We start from the raw sequence: 18,869 nt of genomic DNA on the forward strand, positions 1-18,869 counted from the left end.
CTACTCTCGCTCTCTCTCTATATATATATGTACTACTCTAGAGAGGCACTTTGAATTGGAGTGGTTTTTTGGGAGGTGGGGGGTATTGTTACAGGCACAATCAGAGGTATTCATAGTAAAATTGACATCAGGAAGAATTATAGCCCTTATATATGATGAAAAGTCTAACGAGGAGTTGATTTGCATACTGCAGTGTGATAGCTGCATTGTACTAATCTACTCCTGTTCATCACTTATAAGATTATAATTTTTACTGGTCAGTTTTACTATGAATGCCTCTGAATGTGCCTGTAACACCCCCCTAACTCCAACCCACCTCCCGAAAACCATAGTGCCCCTCTAGAGTGGTATATAGAGAGAGAGAGTGTTAGACTGACTCTATACAGAAGTTCTCTCTCTCACTCTCTCAAGATACACACCTAAAGGTTGTAGAAGTACATGCATGGAAAAATTCAGTTTTATTTGTAGAAAGCACAGACAACATTAGGCAATCTTTGCATTTACAAATCCACTTCATTTTATAAAATTCTGCTTCTATTTTCAAGTAAGGAAATGCATCTATTTAGCAATACCTTAACTCTTCATGTACGCAACACTTTTACATTTCAGAAGTTTCTGTTCAGGATAATCAGGAGAGTTAGTGCTGTAATAAATGTGGATGGTGCCAGAGTCAGCTTTCAATATGCCACGTTTCCTGTCAACACTGGATAGGAGAAACCTCTCAGTGCCTTGGGCTTGGATATTACGTTAGGGCCAATAGAACACTTATTTTAGAAGACAGCAAGTCATTTCTGAGTTCTATCATTTACCTATAATCAAGCCTGATTTATTAAAGTGTTTTCTTTCCCATTCTGTACGAATCGGCCATACACCACATAAATTAAGGTATTGCCTTTTACGAGGTATTCCTCGACTCCTGCTTCTCAGTTATACCATTTTATGCTTTTCCAGTTCCCAGCGCAGTGAAAAACATCCATGTGTCACCCAATGGGATGACGAGCAGCCTGAAGGTGAACTGGACCCCTGGAGGTGGAGACGTTGACTCCTACATGGTGACAATTTTCCGGCAAACCCATCAGATAGATTTCCAGACCATTTCCAAGCACACCTATGAGCACACGTTTTACAAGCTGGAGGCCGGGGAGCAGTATCGAGTGGTGGTGCAGTCAAACAGTGGCTCCTTGCATAACAGTCTGACAGCCTTTGGACGTACAGGTAGGATTCCTTGTGAACTACATTGCTCATGAAGCTGACATAGATCAAACACAACCCAACTTGACGATATGAAATTAGCAAGAAAACTCAAATGCCTTTTCTTCCCGAAGTAGCTGTAATTTCCTTTAATCCACCTTGAAAGCCTTTCTGTTGAAGTAATAATGAATTTGATGTAGAAACCACACACGAGACTCCACTAGTTAGTGATTAGACATCCATGGCTTTTTCCTTGCGTTTCTGTGTTTGACGAATTGATTTAGCTTTCCGGCAGTCTGAACTATATAGTGTTATAAATGTAAACGTTCACTTAACTATAAGGCCACAGGGAGGTGCACCACGATAAATATAAATGAAGCACTTTTGAAATAATCATACAACATTCATTCATAGTTAAGAAGTTAAATAAATGCCATCAAACTAGGTACTACTGGCATTTGTACCTTCGTTGCCTTTTCAGTAATCATATGGCATCCAGAAAGCAGAGTCCCAAATAAAATCTTATCTTTAATTTGCTGATTCATCTTCTGTTGTCACCCCGACACGGTCCATGTTCAAAGACAATAAAGTACACTTCTCAGGGGGCCATGCATAGGTATTTCCATCATAAAGATTGAATGCATTATAATATAAAAAGAGCAGATTAGTCAAAATATCAAGGTCCTCTCTCAAACACAGACAGACTACAGCGGTGTCGCTCACCGATCTGCCAGAGTCTACTGACATTTTGGCATCAAATTTTTCAGACTGGAAATCTCCTTGGATAAGAGGGACATTTAAATACTACTGAGAAAAGTGCATAAAGATCCCTACATACAAATTAATATTAGATAATTGTGTACTACTCTGTTTTTAGGTTCAAGCAGTCTGGTGAAACTTTTAAAAAAATAAATAAATCCAAAATTATTCGCAGTCATTGAGTCTGTCTCTTGACCACCTCCTCTTGGTGCTCATAAATGTGCTCCAGAATGCCCCAGGGTAACTCTTCAAAAGATTGTCCTTGTTCCATGCAATGTGTCACCAGGGGAGCTTGCACTTTGAGCAACTTTTATGCTCAGTCAACCGAGTTCTAATCTTGCGTTTGGTGCGACCCACATCCACCTTATTGCAGGGACATACAATAAAGTACACTTCAAATGATGTAAGACAATTTTGTAGAAGCAGGCAGCCTCACAGAGTGACCCGACTGGGGATATTGCCACTTTGTGCCTGCAATACTGAGTGTGCAGAATGAGCAATTGCTACAAGGTTGATGACCCCTTGAAGGCTGAAGTGGCTCTGCAGGCGTAGTAGGTAAACACGAATGTACCACATAGTCTCTAATGTTCTTCCCCGCCCCCCGTGTGTGCGCAATAACGCGAGGATGAAGAAACATAGGGTGCAGTTGTAACACCTTCCAATATCTAAGAATAATGGCGATGATCTTAACAACTATATGAGAGCATTTCGACACACACATAGTCCAATTCTCTGAATCCTTCTGATGATCATGAAGGAGCCACTGGCGTTAAGTATTCAAGGCTCTTTTATAAGTTCTCTTGGTAGCTGCAAAGGGATAACCTCTTGCTAATAAATGAGCACTTAGGCCATCAGCTTGAGGGATAAAATCATTCTTATTAGAACAGATATGATGTATACGCAGAAATTGGCCAACTAGTAATTTAAATTTATAGGGGTGGAAACTAGAAAAAGTTAATATGGCATTCCTTTCAACGGACTTACGACAAGGTATGGATTGTAAATGTGTATCCATCTTATAAACAAGAATAACCAAAAACGGTATTTTTTGGTTGTCATATGCAACAGTAAATTGCAGATTCGGATCCATAGTGTTTAACCAATGCACAAAGGATAATAACTGGCTCCACTGTGGATGTCTATAGGAAAAAGATATCATCTATATATCTGACCCAATATTTGACCAACTCAAAAACCGGAGAAGGATATAGAAATGTTTCTTCAAACTGTGCCACATACAAATTGGCTATGCTTAGGGACATCATTGCCCCCATTGCAATGCCATGATGTTGTACATAAAAATCATTCTGAAAAAGAAAATAATTATGGCCTAAGTCAATCTCAATAATTTTAAGAATAAATTCAGCCAGAATACGTTGAGGTTGGGAGTGGCAAAATAATATTTGTATGGTACGTAAAGTTGCTTGCTGAGGAATATTGGTTCACGATGTTCCAAGGTAACTAGAAGGAACAAGGAATGATCCATGACAATGGTTTGTATAATGTTCAACCTATGTTTGGAGTCTCTCACATTGGGGCAAATCTTTAAACTTATGCGAGGGCGTGAACAAATCTATGCCCGATTTTATAACATGCGTGCGCTGTCGCGCGCATGTTATAAAATCCAGGGTTGGCGCGCGCAGGGGGGTGCACAAATGTGCAACCTGTGTGCGCCGAGCTGAGCAGCCTGCCTCCGTTCCCTCCGAGGCTGTTCCGAAATCGGAGTGGCCTTGGAGGGAACTTTTATTTTTGTCCCCCCCATCTTTCCCTCCCTTCTCCTATCTAACCCACCTCCCAGCCCTAACTAAATCCCCCCCTACCTTATTTTGTGGAGTTACACCTGCCTCTGGCTCCCTGTCCCGGCACAGGCCGTTGTGCCGGAGCATTCGGCCCTGCCCCCGGACCGCTGACACGCCCCCAGCCCACCGCCACGCCTCCGGACATGCCCCGGCCAGCCCCTTATTCGAAGCCCCGGGACTTACACGTGTCCCGGGGCTTCTGCGCGCTGCCGAGCCTATGCAAGATAGGCTCGGCGCACGCAGGGGGGGAGGTAGGGGTAGGTTTTCGGGGATTGCGCACGTATCCTATGTGCGCAACCCTTTGAAAATCTACCCCATAACGTTTAGTCTTGGTCACTTCATCCCTCAAAAAAACATCCACAAAAGTAGATATAATATACCTGTAACAACAGTGGCTTTGTTAGTTGTGCAATCCAAATCCCGTTGGTTACCTCCGGGATCTGTTGACCATCATATAAAAACTTAAATGGAATTGGTATTGGCAGAGGTTACAAAGGAGGAACAACAAATACCCTGTATGCCTCATAATTTTACGCCTTAGGAAAAATCAGCTTTAGAAGATTTGCAGGCTAACACACAACTTAGTGATAAAACTTGCCAATAAAGTAGGAGCCATTACAGTTCAAACAATGACACAGAGTGTTGCTGAAGTGAGAAGCCAATTAGATGACACTCGATACTACACTAAGGGGTAGATTTTTAAAAAGTGCGCCTTCGCGTACTTTTGTTGGCGCACCAGGCGCAAACAAAAGTACGCTGGATTTTAGTAGATACGCGCGTAGCCGCTAAAATCCTGGATCGGCGCGCGCAAGGCTGCCGATTTCGTGTAGCCAGCGCGCGCCGAGCTGCGCAGCCTGCCTCCGTTCCCTCCAAGGCCGCTCCGAAATCGGAGCGGCCTCGGAGGGAACTCGCTTTCGCCCTCCCCTCACCTTCCCCTCCCTTCCTCTACCTAACCCCCCCCTACCTTTGTCGGGTGATTTACGCCTCCCGGAGGGAGAAGTAAATCCCCGCACGCCAGCGGGCCGCTAGCGCGCTGACACGCGACCTGGGGGCGGTTCCGGAGGGCGCGGCCACGCCCCCGGACCGCCCCGGGCAGTAACCACGCCCCCGGGCCCGCCCACGAAATGCCGCGTCCCGCCCCCAAAACGCTGCGCTGATCGGCCCCGCCCCCAACACGCCCCCTCGAAAAACCCCGGGACTTACGCGAGTCCCGGGGCTCTGCGCGCGCCGGTAGGCCTATGGAACATAGGCGCACCGGCGCGCAAGGCCCTGCTCGCGTAAATCCGCCCGGATTTACGCGAGCAGGGCTTTTAAAATCCGCCCCTAAGTTAGTGCAAGATCCTATGACTGGACTGAAGAAGCTTATTAATGAAGAAATTAGAAAGCAGATCGTCTTGGCTTTCTTACTCACAAGGAAGTTTCCTTTCTGACTCCACAGCATACGGGAACCCTGGTATTTTATACTGTACCTATAATGCATAAGCAATTGCATGACCTTCCAGGAAGACCAGTCATATCCTCTATTAGATCTATTCTAGAACCTTTATCTACTTTTGTGGATTTTATTTTATTTTATTTTTTTGAGGGATGACGTGACCAAGATTAAATCGTTTGCCAGAACAGTATTATTTTTATATTCACCGGATTGTTTCTTGCACCAAATAATTTTTTTTCCATTTTTAGTAAATTCTGTCATTCACGAGCTGGCATTGTGTGCCCAGGCATTAATATTATGCCATTATCTGGGACCTCTTTCACCAAGAGATAAAACAGGAAGAAAGCCTCAGGGGTAGATTTTCAGAGCCCTGCTCGCCTAAATCCGCCCAAAATCGGGCGGATTTAGGCGAGCAGGGCCCTGCGCGCCGGGAAGCCTATTTTACATAGGCCTCCCGGCGCGCGCAGAGCCCCGGGACTCGCGTAAGTCCCGGGGTTCTCGGAGGGGGGCATGTCGGGGGCGTGTCGGGGGGCGGGCCCGGTCGTCGCGGCGTTCCGGGGGCGTGTCGGCAGCGTTTTGGGGGCGGGTACGGGGCGTGGCTACGGCCCGGGGGCGTGGCCGCACCCTCCGTACCCGCCCCCAGGTCGCGGCCCGGCGCGCAGCAGGCCCGCTGGCGCGCGGGGATTTACGTCTCCCTCCGGGAGGCGTAAATCCCCCGACAAAGGTAAGGGGGGGGGTGTAGACAGGGCCGGGCGGGTGGGTTAGGTAGGGGAAGGGAGGGGAAGGTGAGGGGAGGGCAAAGGAAAGTTCCTTGGAGGGAACGGGGGGAGGCAGCGCGGCTCGGCGCGCGCAGGCTATACAAAATCGATAGCCTTGCGCGCGCCGATCCAGGATTTTAGTGGATACGCGCGGCTCCGCGCGTATCTACTAAAATCCAGCGTACTTTTGCTTGAGTCTGATGCGCAAGCAAAAGTAGGCTGATCGCGCTTCTTTTAAAATCTACCCCTATGTGAATTGGCACTGACAAACGGGCTAGGGGTTTGTTTCACTTAAGATCTATACTTTACATTACAGGATGCCTTACAAGGGTCATTCCCAAGCAGCCCATGCTGGGCCACAAAGCATCTGCACGCTTTAGCCCACATTCTCAAAGCGGACTTGTGCGCATAAGTCCATTTTGAAAATTTGTGGTTTGTGCCAGCACACACGTGCATATGCATACACATACACGTGGGAAGCTGCGTATGCTCCAGAGGAGGTGCATCATTTTCCACATGTACATTCACACATGTATTTTGAAAAATCAAACGTATACGTGTAAATGCTTTCCCCATCCCCAGCTGTTCCCCCTTGGAACACCCACCCCGCAAGTACATATGGAACAGAGTTACGCACGTACTTTTTACTTGTACAATTCTCCCGCTGCCCAGTAATTTTCAAAAGCTGATTTGCACACATAAACGGGGTCTAATGAGCATAAATCCTCCATGAAGGTAATTTTCAAAGGCATTTTTCTCATTCTTCTTCATTTTCATCAATCTTGGTTTCTCTCGACATCTCAGCCGCCTTCGACTGCATGGATCGTTCCATCTTATTAGATCGGCTGCAGTCCTATGTGTTATGTTTTTGTAGGAATTTGAATCCTTGGGCTGAGATGAGAGGTGACTCTGCCCACAGAGAGGTGCCCTGTGAGCCTCACCGTCAGCAGGCATAGTCTCAGTGGTGTGGGACACAGCTAGAAATAGAGACTTTATTATGAAGGAAGGAAAAAGTAATGTCCACAGAATTGTAGAAGTAATATGCAGTCTTGAGCAATGGGGAATATCCAGAGCGAGACCACAGATAAGAAGATCCGATAGTGACCTGCGGAGCGGGATACACCGGGGATCCCCTCTGATGAGTGTAGGCACCTCAGGAATACAGATCCGGTACTGGCCCGTGGGGCAGGGTACGCCGAGGATGTCTGTACAGTGGAAGTTGAAGAACTGGTTGAGATGCTGGAACCCGGAAGTGGCTCATGTAGTTGGTGTGCCGATACTCTGTAGCGCAGAAAAGCTGAATAGCTTCTACTGTAGGAAGGCGGTAGTGGTCCAAGGCTCAGGGTACACTGCAGGAATTCCTCAGTACAGTTTGAATAGTAGAAGTCAGTAGAGGTACTCACAAGAGATGGTTCCAGGAGAGAGAAAGACCTGAGAAGCAGATCTGGTAACGGTCAGGCAGGTAGGCCCTCCGAGGAGCAGATAGCCAGGAACGCAGGGGAGCCCCCGAGGAGCGGGTATTCAGAGCGCTGGATGCCAAGACCAAAGTCAGGAACAGGAAGTCCTTGAATGAGGTGGATTCAGCAAGACAGAACTCCTTGCTAACTCGAGGAAGGCAAGGGCCAGTCAGGTTAAATACACTAGTGGATTGACATCATCAAGAGGGGACACCCCCGAGGTTCCCGCCATGACATGTTCAAAGGAGGCCCTTGCGCGCGCCTAGGTAATTATGGGTCCAAGATGGCAGTCGGCAGCGCCCACGCTGTCCCAGGAACGCCGGAGAGGTCGGTGGAGATTAGCAGAGACAGCCATTCTTCCCAGACTTGATGGTGCAGGGAAAAAAGAGGTGAGCATGAGAGGTCGCAGCCATCTGCGACCAACAGGCGTAACACTATGGCCTTGGTGGGGATGTTCTCTTAGTTTCTCTCCTTTTTTTACAGGACATTGCTTCCATGTAAGGTCTGGTCAGGCCACCTTATCATGGAAAACGTTATCGAGAGGGGTCCCTCAGGGTTCAGCCCTCTCATCCATGTTATTTAATTTATATTTTGTACCCTTGTGTTCCATCATTTCCTCCTATGCGGACGAGTTTAAAATATATGCGGACGATATCCAGTTATTTTTTCTCATATTGGCCCCATCACCTCCCTATACTGGAACATAACCAGTTACATTATCGCCATTAATTCTTGGCTTAAGCAAAACAGCTTAACTCTCAACCTAGCCAAAGCTAAAGTTCTCTGGTTGAGTAGACTCCTCCGACTTACCGGATATTATTGTAGACAACTCACCTCTTGCCTTTGTTGCTGCTATTCAAGATTTGGGTGTCCTGTTAGACCCTACTTATTTCTTTAAGGCCCAACTCAACGTCATCCTCAGCTCCACCTTCTTCAAGCTCAGAGTTCTCCATCCACTGAAACACTTCTTGCCTATGGTTGATTTTAGAATGGTAATTCAGGCACTGATGTTGACCACCTTAGACTACTGTAATTCTTTGTACGTTGGGTTTCTCAATATATGATAGGGGCTGAAGGAATATCTCTAAGCCCTGGTGCACCTATTTCACCCTCCCCACCACTTGCCAGACCATCTTCTCAGCAAGTTCCCCACCCCTTCCATTTGGAGTTGGGAGAGAGAGAAATGTCCGCGGAAGATCCTGAACAGGAGGCCCCAGAAAGAAAAGGGGCGGTGTCTCCTGATATATTTGCTGAGAGTCCTGGCCGGACCCCGGCGTGTACCGACACAGTTGGAGCCTCAGGAATTGGGGAAGGTGCGGCTGACCCTTTTGGAGAAGGAGACTGTGATTCGAAGGTATACTTAACTAGGAATCCCCTGACGAAACCCGCCATGATTACTGTGGACTCTTTATGGTCTGCATTGGTATCTTTGGAGACTGCGATAACCATGCTGACAAAAATAACTTTCGATACAAATCAACATTTATTGTTTACCGATGGTAACGCTAAGAAGTCTGCTGAGACGGTAGAACAGATGAGTGTTTGTTTAACAGCTGTAAAGAACGTACAACAAGGACTGATTCAGTCGGAGTTTATTCAAGCAAAAAAACTTGAGAATATGAAAAATGTTTTGAAAGCGCTGAATTTGCGGTTTATTAACTTTCCTTTTGTCAAACAAATATCACCTCTTGAAATGTTTAAATCATATCTTACTCAAATTTTGGGATTTCCTGTGGCTTTTCTACCTGTGATTTCAAGAATTTATTATTTACCGTTGTTTGAGCGAGATAAGGAACAACTTGAAGATCAACAGAACCATCTTTAAACCTATCAGATGTATTAGAGCTTTCTATAGATACAGAATTGAAGAAGAGGTCTACTTTATTGGTATCACTTACATTTGTGTCAGATAAGAATGCTGTATTAAGATTTTTCTTGCGTAAACATTCCACGCTGTTTCATGGCCAAAAAGTGTGGATTTACCCAGATCTTGCAAGGGTTACTCAAATGCGTAGAAAAGAATTTCTTGAAATGAGAGTGGAAATTTTGGATAGAGGAGCAAACATACTGTTGAGATATCCATGTAAATGCCTGGTGTATTTCTCTGTGAAATAAGTACGTGTTTTATGAACCCTCGCAGTCGCGTGTATTTTTCGAATCACATTCTTGATGGTCTCCAAATAGGGATAGGTGCAAATAATTATATGGCGAAGTAAACCTGGGTTCTGGAATTATTATTTTTTCAAATTTCCTCGAAGCCGCTTGATATTCCTTGTCTCTCCCTCCCATTTCCTTAACAGGAGCTTGTGATACTTAAAGTAATATGATTGTTACCTATTATAGTATTACCTGATTATTTGCAGCGCTCCATATTTCTGTGCAAGAGAATTCTTGTTGTATTTGTTATAAGCTTAATAAAAATAAAAAAAAACTTGTCATCTGCAAACCATTTGTGCCAGGGCTTTTTCTATTGCGGGTCCCGCCCCCGTGGAATGCTTTACCCGTGTCCTTTAGAAGTATTACTGTCCAGCAGACATTTAGGAAACAGCGGAAAGCTCACTACTTCAAGCTGGCTTTCTCTTAATCACTGGGTCTAATTTTTACTGTTGTCTTGTACGTTTTGCTGAGCCTTCTGTCTTGGGTCCATTGTATGCAGCCTGTGCAACTTCTTACTGCCTTGTTGTTGTTTCTGTGTACCACCAGTTTTTGTTATGATACTGTAAGCCCCCAGCATGGAACTCCGATATGGGCGGTATGTAAGAACCTGCACATAAATAGATAAGTAAAACAGAGCTGTACCTACAGAAACGGCCTGTTAGAAACTTGCTTGCCTGATATGCAGGTAACCTTGGGCGCGTATAGCCCTGTAGGTGCATAAGTTGACCTGTGGTGACAAGAGACATTCCTCGGGGGCGGAGCTGGGAAGGGGATTGCACATGTGTGCACACTTTTTTGCATTTTCAAAAGTGTGGAATCGAATTTTCAAAAGAGCTGCACGTGTAAAAGTCACACATACTGTAGTAATTTTGAAAAGCCCTTTTACACAGGGAAAACCTTTTGAAAATTCAGTGAAATTTCAAAGGAGTTAGAGGTGTAAAAGTGACAATTTTCAAAAGCCAATTAATTGGAATAAATCGTTTTGAAAATGAACTCCATTGTGTGCAAATTTTCTCTGCAAATATCTGCACACAAATCAGCAGATGTAACTCTGTGTGCCTAATTTCAGTGGGGTACGCATGTCCTTTCCCTTTGAAAATTGCTGTAACGTGTGTATTTGAAAATGCATGCAGGCTACTATAAAAGTACACCCCTCTTTTCCCCAAGTGTCTTTTGTACCAATCAAGAATATCTTGAAAAATAAGAATGTTAACCCTTTGCGCTTTTCCTGCACAGTGCCAGCCTCTGTCCAAGGATTATTTGCCGATAACGCGTACAGCAGTCATTCACTGGTCGTAAGCTGGAACAGCGTTGTGGGCGTGGCTGACAGATACGATATCCTTCTGTTAACCGAACAAGGCACGCTCTTGAGCAACAGGTCGGAGCCAGCTGGCACCAAGCAGCACAAATTTGAGAACCTGACACCAGGCAAAAAGTACAGAATCCGGGTGTTCACCGTCAGCGGGGGTCTCTTCAGCGTGGGAGAAGAAACCGACGGCCGAACAGGTAATGTGAAACTCCAGAGGCTGTGTGTGCAGAGTCAGACCTGAGTCATTTAGGTGCTGACTGGTGTGAACCGCCCCAGACATGGCCATGAGGGGATTGGCTTCAGGCATTAGTGTCACCTGCAGGTCAGATGAAATAATTTTCATTATATCGTGACAACATCCAGCTAATGTCCACTTTATTGAACCACGAATTCATCGGACAAATAATTTTAGTGAAGCTTTGAGTTAGAGTTCAGCTGTCCACAGTGGCGGGACACCACGCCAAATCTGATGCAGAGCACAGGGCCCGGCAGACAGGGCCACCAAATGACCCGAGACAGGGAGTAGAGAGAGAGTGCAGGGACAGGCAGCCTTTAAAAGAGCAAGGCGGCTTCCAGTTCAAAAAAGCTGAGTGGGAAAACTGAATTACAGACTCAGGGCCAGGTGTACTAAAGGTTTTTTACTGTTTTGTGAACATGGGGAGAAAGTTTACTAGATCGGCCCCTTAGTGACAGAGAAAGCCAGCTAGGGGAAAAGGAGCTGATGAGCTCAGTGGACCTCTTTATTCTCTCTTCCTACTGACTCTGCCTGGAATACTTAAGAGTATCGCTTAGCAAATCCAATTCAGGTTTCCGTCATTTTGTGTCTGTGGGAAATGCGCACCTTAACTTAGGCCCTTATATAAAGGAGATTTTTGTGTCATTTTTCTTATAACAAAATATTACAGATTAAAGCATACACGGTCTAAAACAACGTAAACCCAAGTTGTAGTAGAAAAGGCCTCCAGTGATTCCAGAAGTCACTTAAACCCATCTGTCAGAGGGTGAACCGTAAATCGTGGCTTACTTTGTCTGCAGCCGTTTCTCTTCACCTAGAGAGCATCTCTTCCTTCCTTATTCTCTGCCCGCCTCCTAATTTCTTGTAGAAATTGCATTAAGTCCCTGGCTGGGAGGGCCGCTCAATTATCAGTGCTCCTCGACCATCTGGTCTTTTCTCTGCTGTCCTTGCTATATCACCGTATAGCTGGAGACAGTGCTGCAACGTGCAGTCACACCCCCCCCCGCTCAACCCAAAATGTGCTCCCCCATTCCTCAATCCTGATTCATGAACAAGGTAGCGCTGCAACTCACCCGGCGCCCAACGTGGGCCTCCAGTACCGTGGCGCCCACTACAGCCACCAAGCTGGGCTGCCAGGCATTTCAGAGCCTTGGGCAAAGCAGAAATTCGTAAGAAGAAGGATGGGTTGAGGATATCTTCCGGTTCATTCTGGGCCCCCCTACGAGTGCATCTGTTTCCTGATGTGAGCCTCGGGTACAGTAGGGAGGGCTTTGTCCTGCACAAGCAGTCCCCAGGGCTGGAGTGTATACCGAGTGTGTGTGTTTTGTGTTTCCCACCAGTTCCGGCTGCGGTCACCAACCTCAGGCTGACGGGGAACAGAACGGAGAGCCTGTCCTTCAGCTGGGCCACCTCGGAGGGAGAACTGGACTCCTACGACATTAACCTGTACAATCCAGACAAAACTTTCCAGGACAAGAAATCGGGCACCCAAGCGCTGCAGCAGTGCTCCTTCCTAGGACTGCTCCCGGGGAGGCTGTACAAAATGGTGATCGTCACGCACAGCGGGTCGCTCACCAACGAGTCATCCATCTCGGGGAGAACAGGTAAAGTCATCCATTACCAACCAGGCCTTTTGCTGAGGGCGGGGCTTCCCAAACCCTGCCCTGGTCACCGCTCGCCCCCCCCCCAGCCGGGTTTGCACGCGCCACGTCTCCTGTATATCCCTCCGGGGGTGCCCCGAAAGCCTTGACTGGCTGTGGGGTGAGCAGGACAGCTTTGGAAAGCCCTGGGTTGTCCGTCGGAGATACCGTACGAAAGAAGTGTTTCAGCTCCCCGGGCCGTTTTTGCCCGGAGGAATAGAGAAACGAACCAAAAATAATGAAACGGATCCTTTTTCTCCTGGCCTGGCCGTTTCCTCCTGCTCCGCCGGGCTGCCAGCTCAGTCTGAACCTGGAATCCGGCAGCAGGAGAACGACCGGGGGGACTTTTCACCCAATGTTTTTATAATCCCCTCCCGTCATCGCCTCGACAGTGCTTGGCAGCAGGGGCCCCTACCGGAACCCTGCGATCGCGGGACCCGTATCCTGCCACTGGGTGTCGCCTCCGGGATGTCTATGGCTCCCTTCCTCTCCTCCTCCCTCCCTCCCTCCCTCCCGCCGGGGATTGTGAACGCTGCCGTCAGAGCATCCTCATCCCGCTCCGCCCGGAGAGCGAAGGAGCTGAGCCACTGACCGAATCCAGGACCTTCCGCGTGGCAGTGCAGAAACGAAATGGTTTGGGTTTTTTGGTTTTTTTTTCCCCCTCTCCCTCTCCAGTTCCAGCCCCCGTTAAAGAGCTACAGGTGTCCAACAGAAACACGACGGACTGCCTGTGGTTCACGTGGAGCCCTGCCGTGGGAGACCTGGATTTCTACGAACTGATTCTCAGCAGCCCTAACGGCACCCAGAAGGAGCGCAGGCACGGCACGGACCTGAGGGAGAGCCGGTTCCAGGATCTGATCCCCGGGCGGAAGTACACGCTGCTCGTCGTGACGCACAGCGGGGAGCTCCACAACCAGGCCCTTGCAGACGGAAGGACAGGTAAGGGCACAGCGGCCGTAATTCGTCGTCATCATGCGCATGGCTGGTGGCGGACAGGCCGCTCCAGGATACAGCGCTTACATTTCTGATGAAAGCAGTGATATTGGCGGCTCTTAAAACACGTTTTACTCCTGGGGAGATCTGAGAGTTAGCATTTTCATAAAAGCTCCTTCTGTGCTAACGTTTAGCAGTTCTCTCTGCCGATGTTACGGTAGCTTATGTAAAGTAGGAGGGAGGATGAGGAAACTGGCTTGGATAAGAAATGACATTCTGTTAGTGCTCAAGCTTCTCTGGTTGATCGATTGATTTCTACGTGTACCGTCGCTGCGAGGAGATTTTCGGTTATGCAGGATTGCATGCACGCACCTCTATCCCTATTTTATAAACCTCAGGGGCACGCGTGTACTTGCATTACTGCACAGAAAAAATTAACAGGGCAGCGAGGGTCAGTCTGGGGGCGTTCCAGAGCGGGGCTCACAGTTGCACACGCAGGTTGCTGTTTTGTGAGCGGTGCACGCGCTTTTTTTCATCTGCTAACTCCCTCGCACATCTTTGGCGTTTTTAGGACAGAGCTGTGGATGAACTGGTGGGGGGCGGGTATCAGGGTGAAGAACTGGGTGGAGGAATCAGCAAACTGGTGATTCCAAGTCCATGCAGAAGCAGAGGATGAGCATTACCTGCCTCGGATTCTGGATTATTACGCCTGCGTTGCTATAATTATTATGCGCCTAAAATACACGTGCACAGTTTCATAAAACGGGCAGAGAAAGCCCGTGCGCTCCCGCATTACAGATATATATGCCTATAGGGAAACTTGCGTGCCTGAAACATTCGGGCCAGGGTATATAAAATACTGGCATAAACCTCCGCAGGCCCCCGTTCACAGGCACATAGTGCACCGCGGACAGGAGGCAGGCAGACGGGATAGGCCAGTTAGTACTTCTCTGTCCTCACCTGCTGTGTTGCTGAGTATAGCATGAACCAAGAGCGCAGGAGCTCAGCGAAGAACACTGCAGAAACAGAGGGGCACGGCCAAACTGCCTCTAATAAAAGGCAGGGATCTTTCTCTCTTTATTTCTTGGACGCAGCCGTTTCCTCCTGCTTGTTTGCACTTTCAGTTCAGTCAGAACCAGGGCTGGGTATCTGGAGCCATTAGCAGGGGATAATTCCCCTATTTTATAACCGGCGCCCCCCCCCCCCCCCCCCCAATGAAAAACTCTAGTCTGGTCACTGCAGCAATGGTCCAGGGCCAGGGACCCTGTTCCAGGGCTCCTTCCAGGACTGCATGACATGCCCTGAGCACAGCCACTAGTGGTCACCCTTAAGCACTGTCCATGACTCCCTCCACCCCGAGTGCCCCAGGGAGTGGAAGACCTGGCTCGCGTATCGGACCGGGGATCTCCCGCATGGCAGTGTACAGCACTTGCCTTCCTGAGGCACCAGGCCGGCCCAGTGTAACATCTTTCGAGGCTTAGAAATAAACTGAACTGTACTGAAGATGAGATCTAGAAATAAAAGCCAAAGATGAAGCAATGGAGCCAAGGAAGAAACCCAAAGGCAATTTAAGAATCTGTGAGGCGGTCACAACTCAGCTTTCATGGAAGGTGCCCACAATATTACTCCAGATCTCTCAGTAGTCCCGACAGCAACAAATATACTATAAAGCATGGACCTACTGCTAGATCTCGCCTGTGCACGAGTATTATGAAATCACAGAAACCTAGAACATGATGGTAGATAAAGACCATACAGCCTGTTCACATCTCCAGTTCCACTTAATAGTCCTTCCTTTCCCTCAGAGATCCCCTGTGCTTGTCCCGTGCTCTCTTGAATTCTGATTATCTTCACCACCTCCACAGGGAGGCCGATCCATGCATGCACCACCCTCTCTGTAAAGAAATATTTCCTTAGATAACTCCTGAGTCTATTCCTTTTCACCTTCCTCCCATGACCCCTCGTTTTAAGAGCCTCCTTTCTGTTCATTGATAGCTTGGAGGTATTTGAATGTCTCTATAATATCTCCCCCATCTCGCCTTTCCTCCAGGTTGTACATGTTTAGATCTCTAAGTCTATCCCCATATGCTTTAGAACAAAGACCACTGACCATTTTAGTAGCCCCCTCTGCAGCGACTCCATCCTGTTTATATCCTCTGGAAGGTGGGGTCTCCAGAACTGTGCTCAGTATTCCCAGTGAGGTCTCACCAGGGACCTCTACAGGGGCAATATCACCTCCCTTTTTCTGCTGACCATTCCTCTCCCGGTGCAGCCAAGCATCGCTCTGGCTTTTACCATCACCCTATGTGGAGTACCTTGGCATGTGTAAAAAGGTTTTTAATGTCTTCTGACCTTCTCATTGATATTTTTATTTCTTGCTTTTGTTACCTTCAGACCCCTTCACTTTCATCATTCCCTTAAACTCTCACCGGTACCAAAGTAGCTGCCGTATTTTGCTGCTAAGCAGCTCAGTGAAAAATGCTTCCATAATGCTACTTATAAAATGCTCATGGTGAAAGATGAAAGTCATATGCAGAACGACATTTTTAATACACTGTTGTATTAGATGCAAATGTTGTGACCTGTTCCCTGCCGTTTTTTTTTCCCTTCTTCACAGCTCCGAAGCCTCCAAGTTCTGTGTCGTTTGTTGATGTCACAAACACATCTCTGTCAATCACATGGCTGGGTCCTCCAGACTGGACCGACTACGATGACTTTGAATTGCAGTGGACCCCAAGGGATCCTCTTACAGTCTTCAACCCCTATGGAATCGGCAAGTCAAAGGGACGCATTGTAAATGGGCTTCGCCCAGGACGACTTTATACCTTTAGCGTTAGGAGCGTCAGTGGCAGCATCTGGAAGACCCACAGCCAAGCTCTGTCTGGAGCTGTGAGAACAAGTACGTCATCTTGTTGAAGTCACTTGAATTCCTCAGCAGGAGGAAAATGTGGCAGGAGACAGAAGCACCAAATTCATCTGCCTTTTTAAAAAAAAAAAAAATTGAAAAAGTAATTCTTAAGTTGCATTTGTGACTCTAATCCATGGTTCCCTGTTTGCTAGTTTAAAAAGTTCCATTATTTATTCTGATTGTAGCACATAGCAAATATAATCTAGAAATCGGAGAGTGAGCATACAAATGAATTTATGTAATGAAGCTCATGAAAGGTAAATATGGAGAGTCTTTAGTTTTTTTTTTAGAGCATGTTCGTAAGTCATGTCAAGGCTGTTTACAAGGGATTTCATCACTGGAAGGACACATTGCCATGAAGTTCACACTCAGATTGGTATAAAAATTCCTTGTTCACATTCCTTCTATTTCACCCCTTCCAGAACCAGATAAAATACAGCATCTCCACTGCCGGCCACAGAATTCGACTGCCATCTCTTGCTCCTGGACAGCACCATATTCAGACTTTGATGGGTATAGCATTGAATGCAGAAAAATGGACACTGAAGAGGTTGAATTTTCCAAAAGAATAGAAAAAGAGAAATCTGTGCTCACCATCATGACACTAGTGCCTCACAAAAGGTACCTGGTATCTATCAAAGTGCACTCTGCCGATATGACCAGTGGCGTAGTGGAAGACAGCACAATCACCATGATAGATCGTAAGTGACCACACAGAAAGAAGAATGAACTTAGTGTAACTTGTAGGGAGTCAGGATCAGTTACTGAATGCGTTATGGAATTAGCTTGAATTATATTGTTCATTTTGGATGCCCTTATGCCAATGTGCTCTCCTATTCATTTCGAAGGGTATATCCCATTGGAAGTAGTACCATTGGGTCCTATGTCCGAAGCATTTTCCCCATAGTGACAAAGTGGGAAAAACCTAAGATCAGATTATACGTCTCCTTGGTATCTAAGCATTTCTATTCTTTTTATTGCCACCTGGACAGACTGTTCCACTGAGGTTGAAAGTTGCAGGAATGCCATTACAAGGCATCGTGCTTGCATCTCTGATACAACAGCAATTTCACACGTTCCAGAATCTATGACCTAAGAAGATGCAGTTAAAGGGTCCTGTAGCTATAAAGAAACTTTCACATGTTCCCCAATTTCTGTAAGAAATCCAAATGATAAACGGCCTCTCTCTCCTTCTCAGTATGTTTTAAGATGTGGTCCGTCTGCTGATCTGATTGGCAGCTTCCTGTCAGAGTGAGAGAATCAGTTTGATTGGCAGGAAAATGCAATGTGCTTCTCATTAAAATATGCATATGATACCCTTTCATTATTGATTCTTCAGGTCCTCCTCCACCGTTGCCTCATATCAGAGTGAACAAAAAAGACACGTTGATCAGCAAATCGTCCATCAATTTTAGCTTTAACTGCAGCTGGTTTAGTGACACCAACGGAGCGGTGAAGTACTTTACCGTGATTGTGTCTGAAACAGACAGTAAGTTTTCATGACTTAAGAGCCTCTTTCATTTTCCAATGGTACTTTTCTTTTTTGTTCACATAATATAGTGGTCTTAGGGAAGCCAACAAAATCAAACCTAGAATCAGCAGTCACAACTGAAAGGAACATACACTTTGTGTCAATGAACTACCAACTACCCTAAGAATAAATGAAGACGCAACATTGGCTGTTGGGTTTACCCATGGTGGGTGTCAGGAGCCCATCTTCGCACCATACCCGGGACTGCAATGACTTCTTAGGGTTTACGTTGACCTGATACATTCTAGGCTTACTCCCTAATCATCAATAGAGAAGTAAGCCGGAGCTTGGGTGAGTGTTCCTGGGAAGTCGCACAGTAGCCTGTTAACTGTCAGGCATGCCACTGCCATCTCCTGGTTTGTATTGCAGCATACCTGCCGCCTTCTTGGAACATCGCTTTGAATTTAAATCTTGTTAAGTTTTGTCTGACTCATCCACTGTGGTCATTATTTATTTCACAGTGTTCTGCTGATGCAACAAGAGAAAAGGGAGTCATGGATGACAGCGAGGGGATATGATTGAAACTTATAAACTCATGAATGGGGGTGGGACGGATAAATAGGGAATGGTTATTTACCCTTTCAAACACTAGGACCACGGGGTGTTCCATGAAAACTAGAAACTGGCAGATTTATAACAAATCGTGGGAAGTATTTTTTCACTGAGCACACAATCGAGCTATGGAATTTCTTACTGGGGGGACTAGGTCAAGGCAACTAACATAGCGGGGTTCAAAGGAGGATTGGACAAGTTCCTG

General features: G+C 46.7%; 1 protein-coding gene across 2 annotated transcripts in view; it reads left to right on the forward strand.

Moving 5' to 3' along the window:
* Positions 1–18,869, forward strand: part of PTPRB (protein tyrosine phosphatase receptor type B) — a 122,385-nt gene that overhangs the window by 82,279 nt on the left and 21,237 nt on the right. For both annotated transcript variants that reach the window (XM_029597183.1, XM_029597184.1), the window contains 7 exons: positions 952–1,215; positions 10,793–11,062; positions 12,441–12,704; positions 13,416–13,679; positions 16,291–16,572; positions 17,004–17,282; positions 17,921–18,070. In XM_029597183.1, coding sequence (XP_029453043.1) covers positions 952–1,215; positions 10,793–11,062; positions 12,441–12,704; positions 13,416–13,679; positions 16,291–16,572; positions 17,004–17,282; positions 17,921–18,070 — 1,773 coding nt within the window. The remainder of the gene's footprint in view (positions 1–951; positions 1,216–10,792; positions 11,063–12,440; positions 12,705–13,415; positions 13,680–16,290; positions 16,573–17,003; positions 17,283–17,920; positions 18,071–18,869) is intronic.

The sequence above is a fragment of the Rhinatrema bivittatum genome, chromosome 4 (genome assembly GCF_901001135.1).
Source record: "Rhinatrema bivittatum chromosome 4, aRhiBiv1.1, whole genome shotgun sequence".
In the NCBI taxonomy this organism is placed as follows: domain Eukaryota; kingdom Metazoa; phylum Chordata; class Amphibia; order Gymnophiona; family Rhinatrematidae; genus Rhinatrema; species Rhinatrema bivittatum.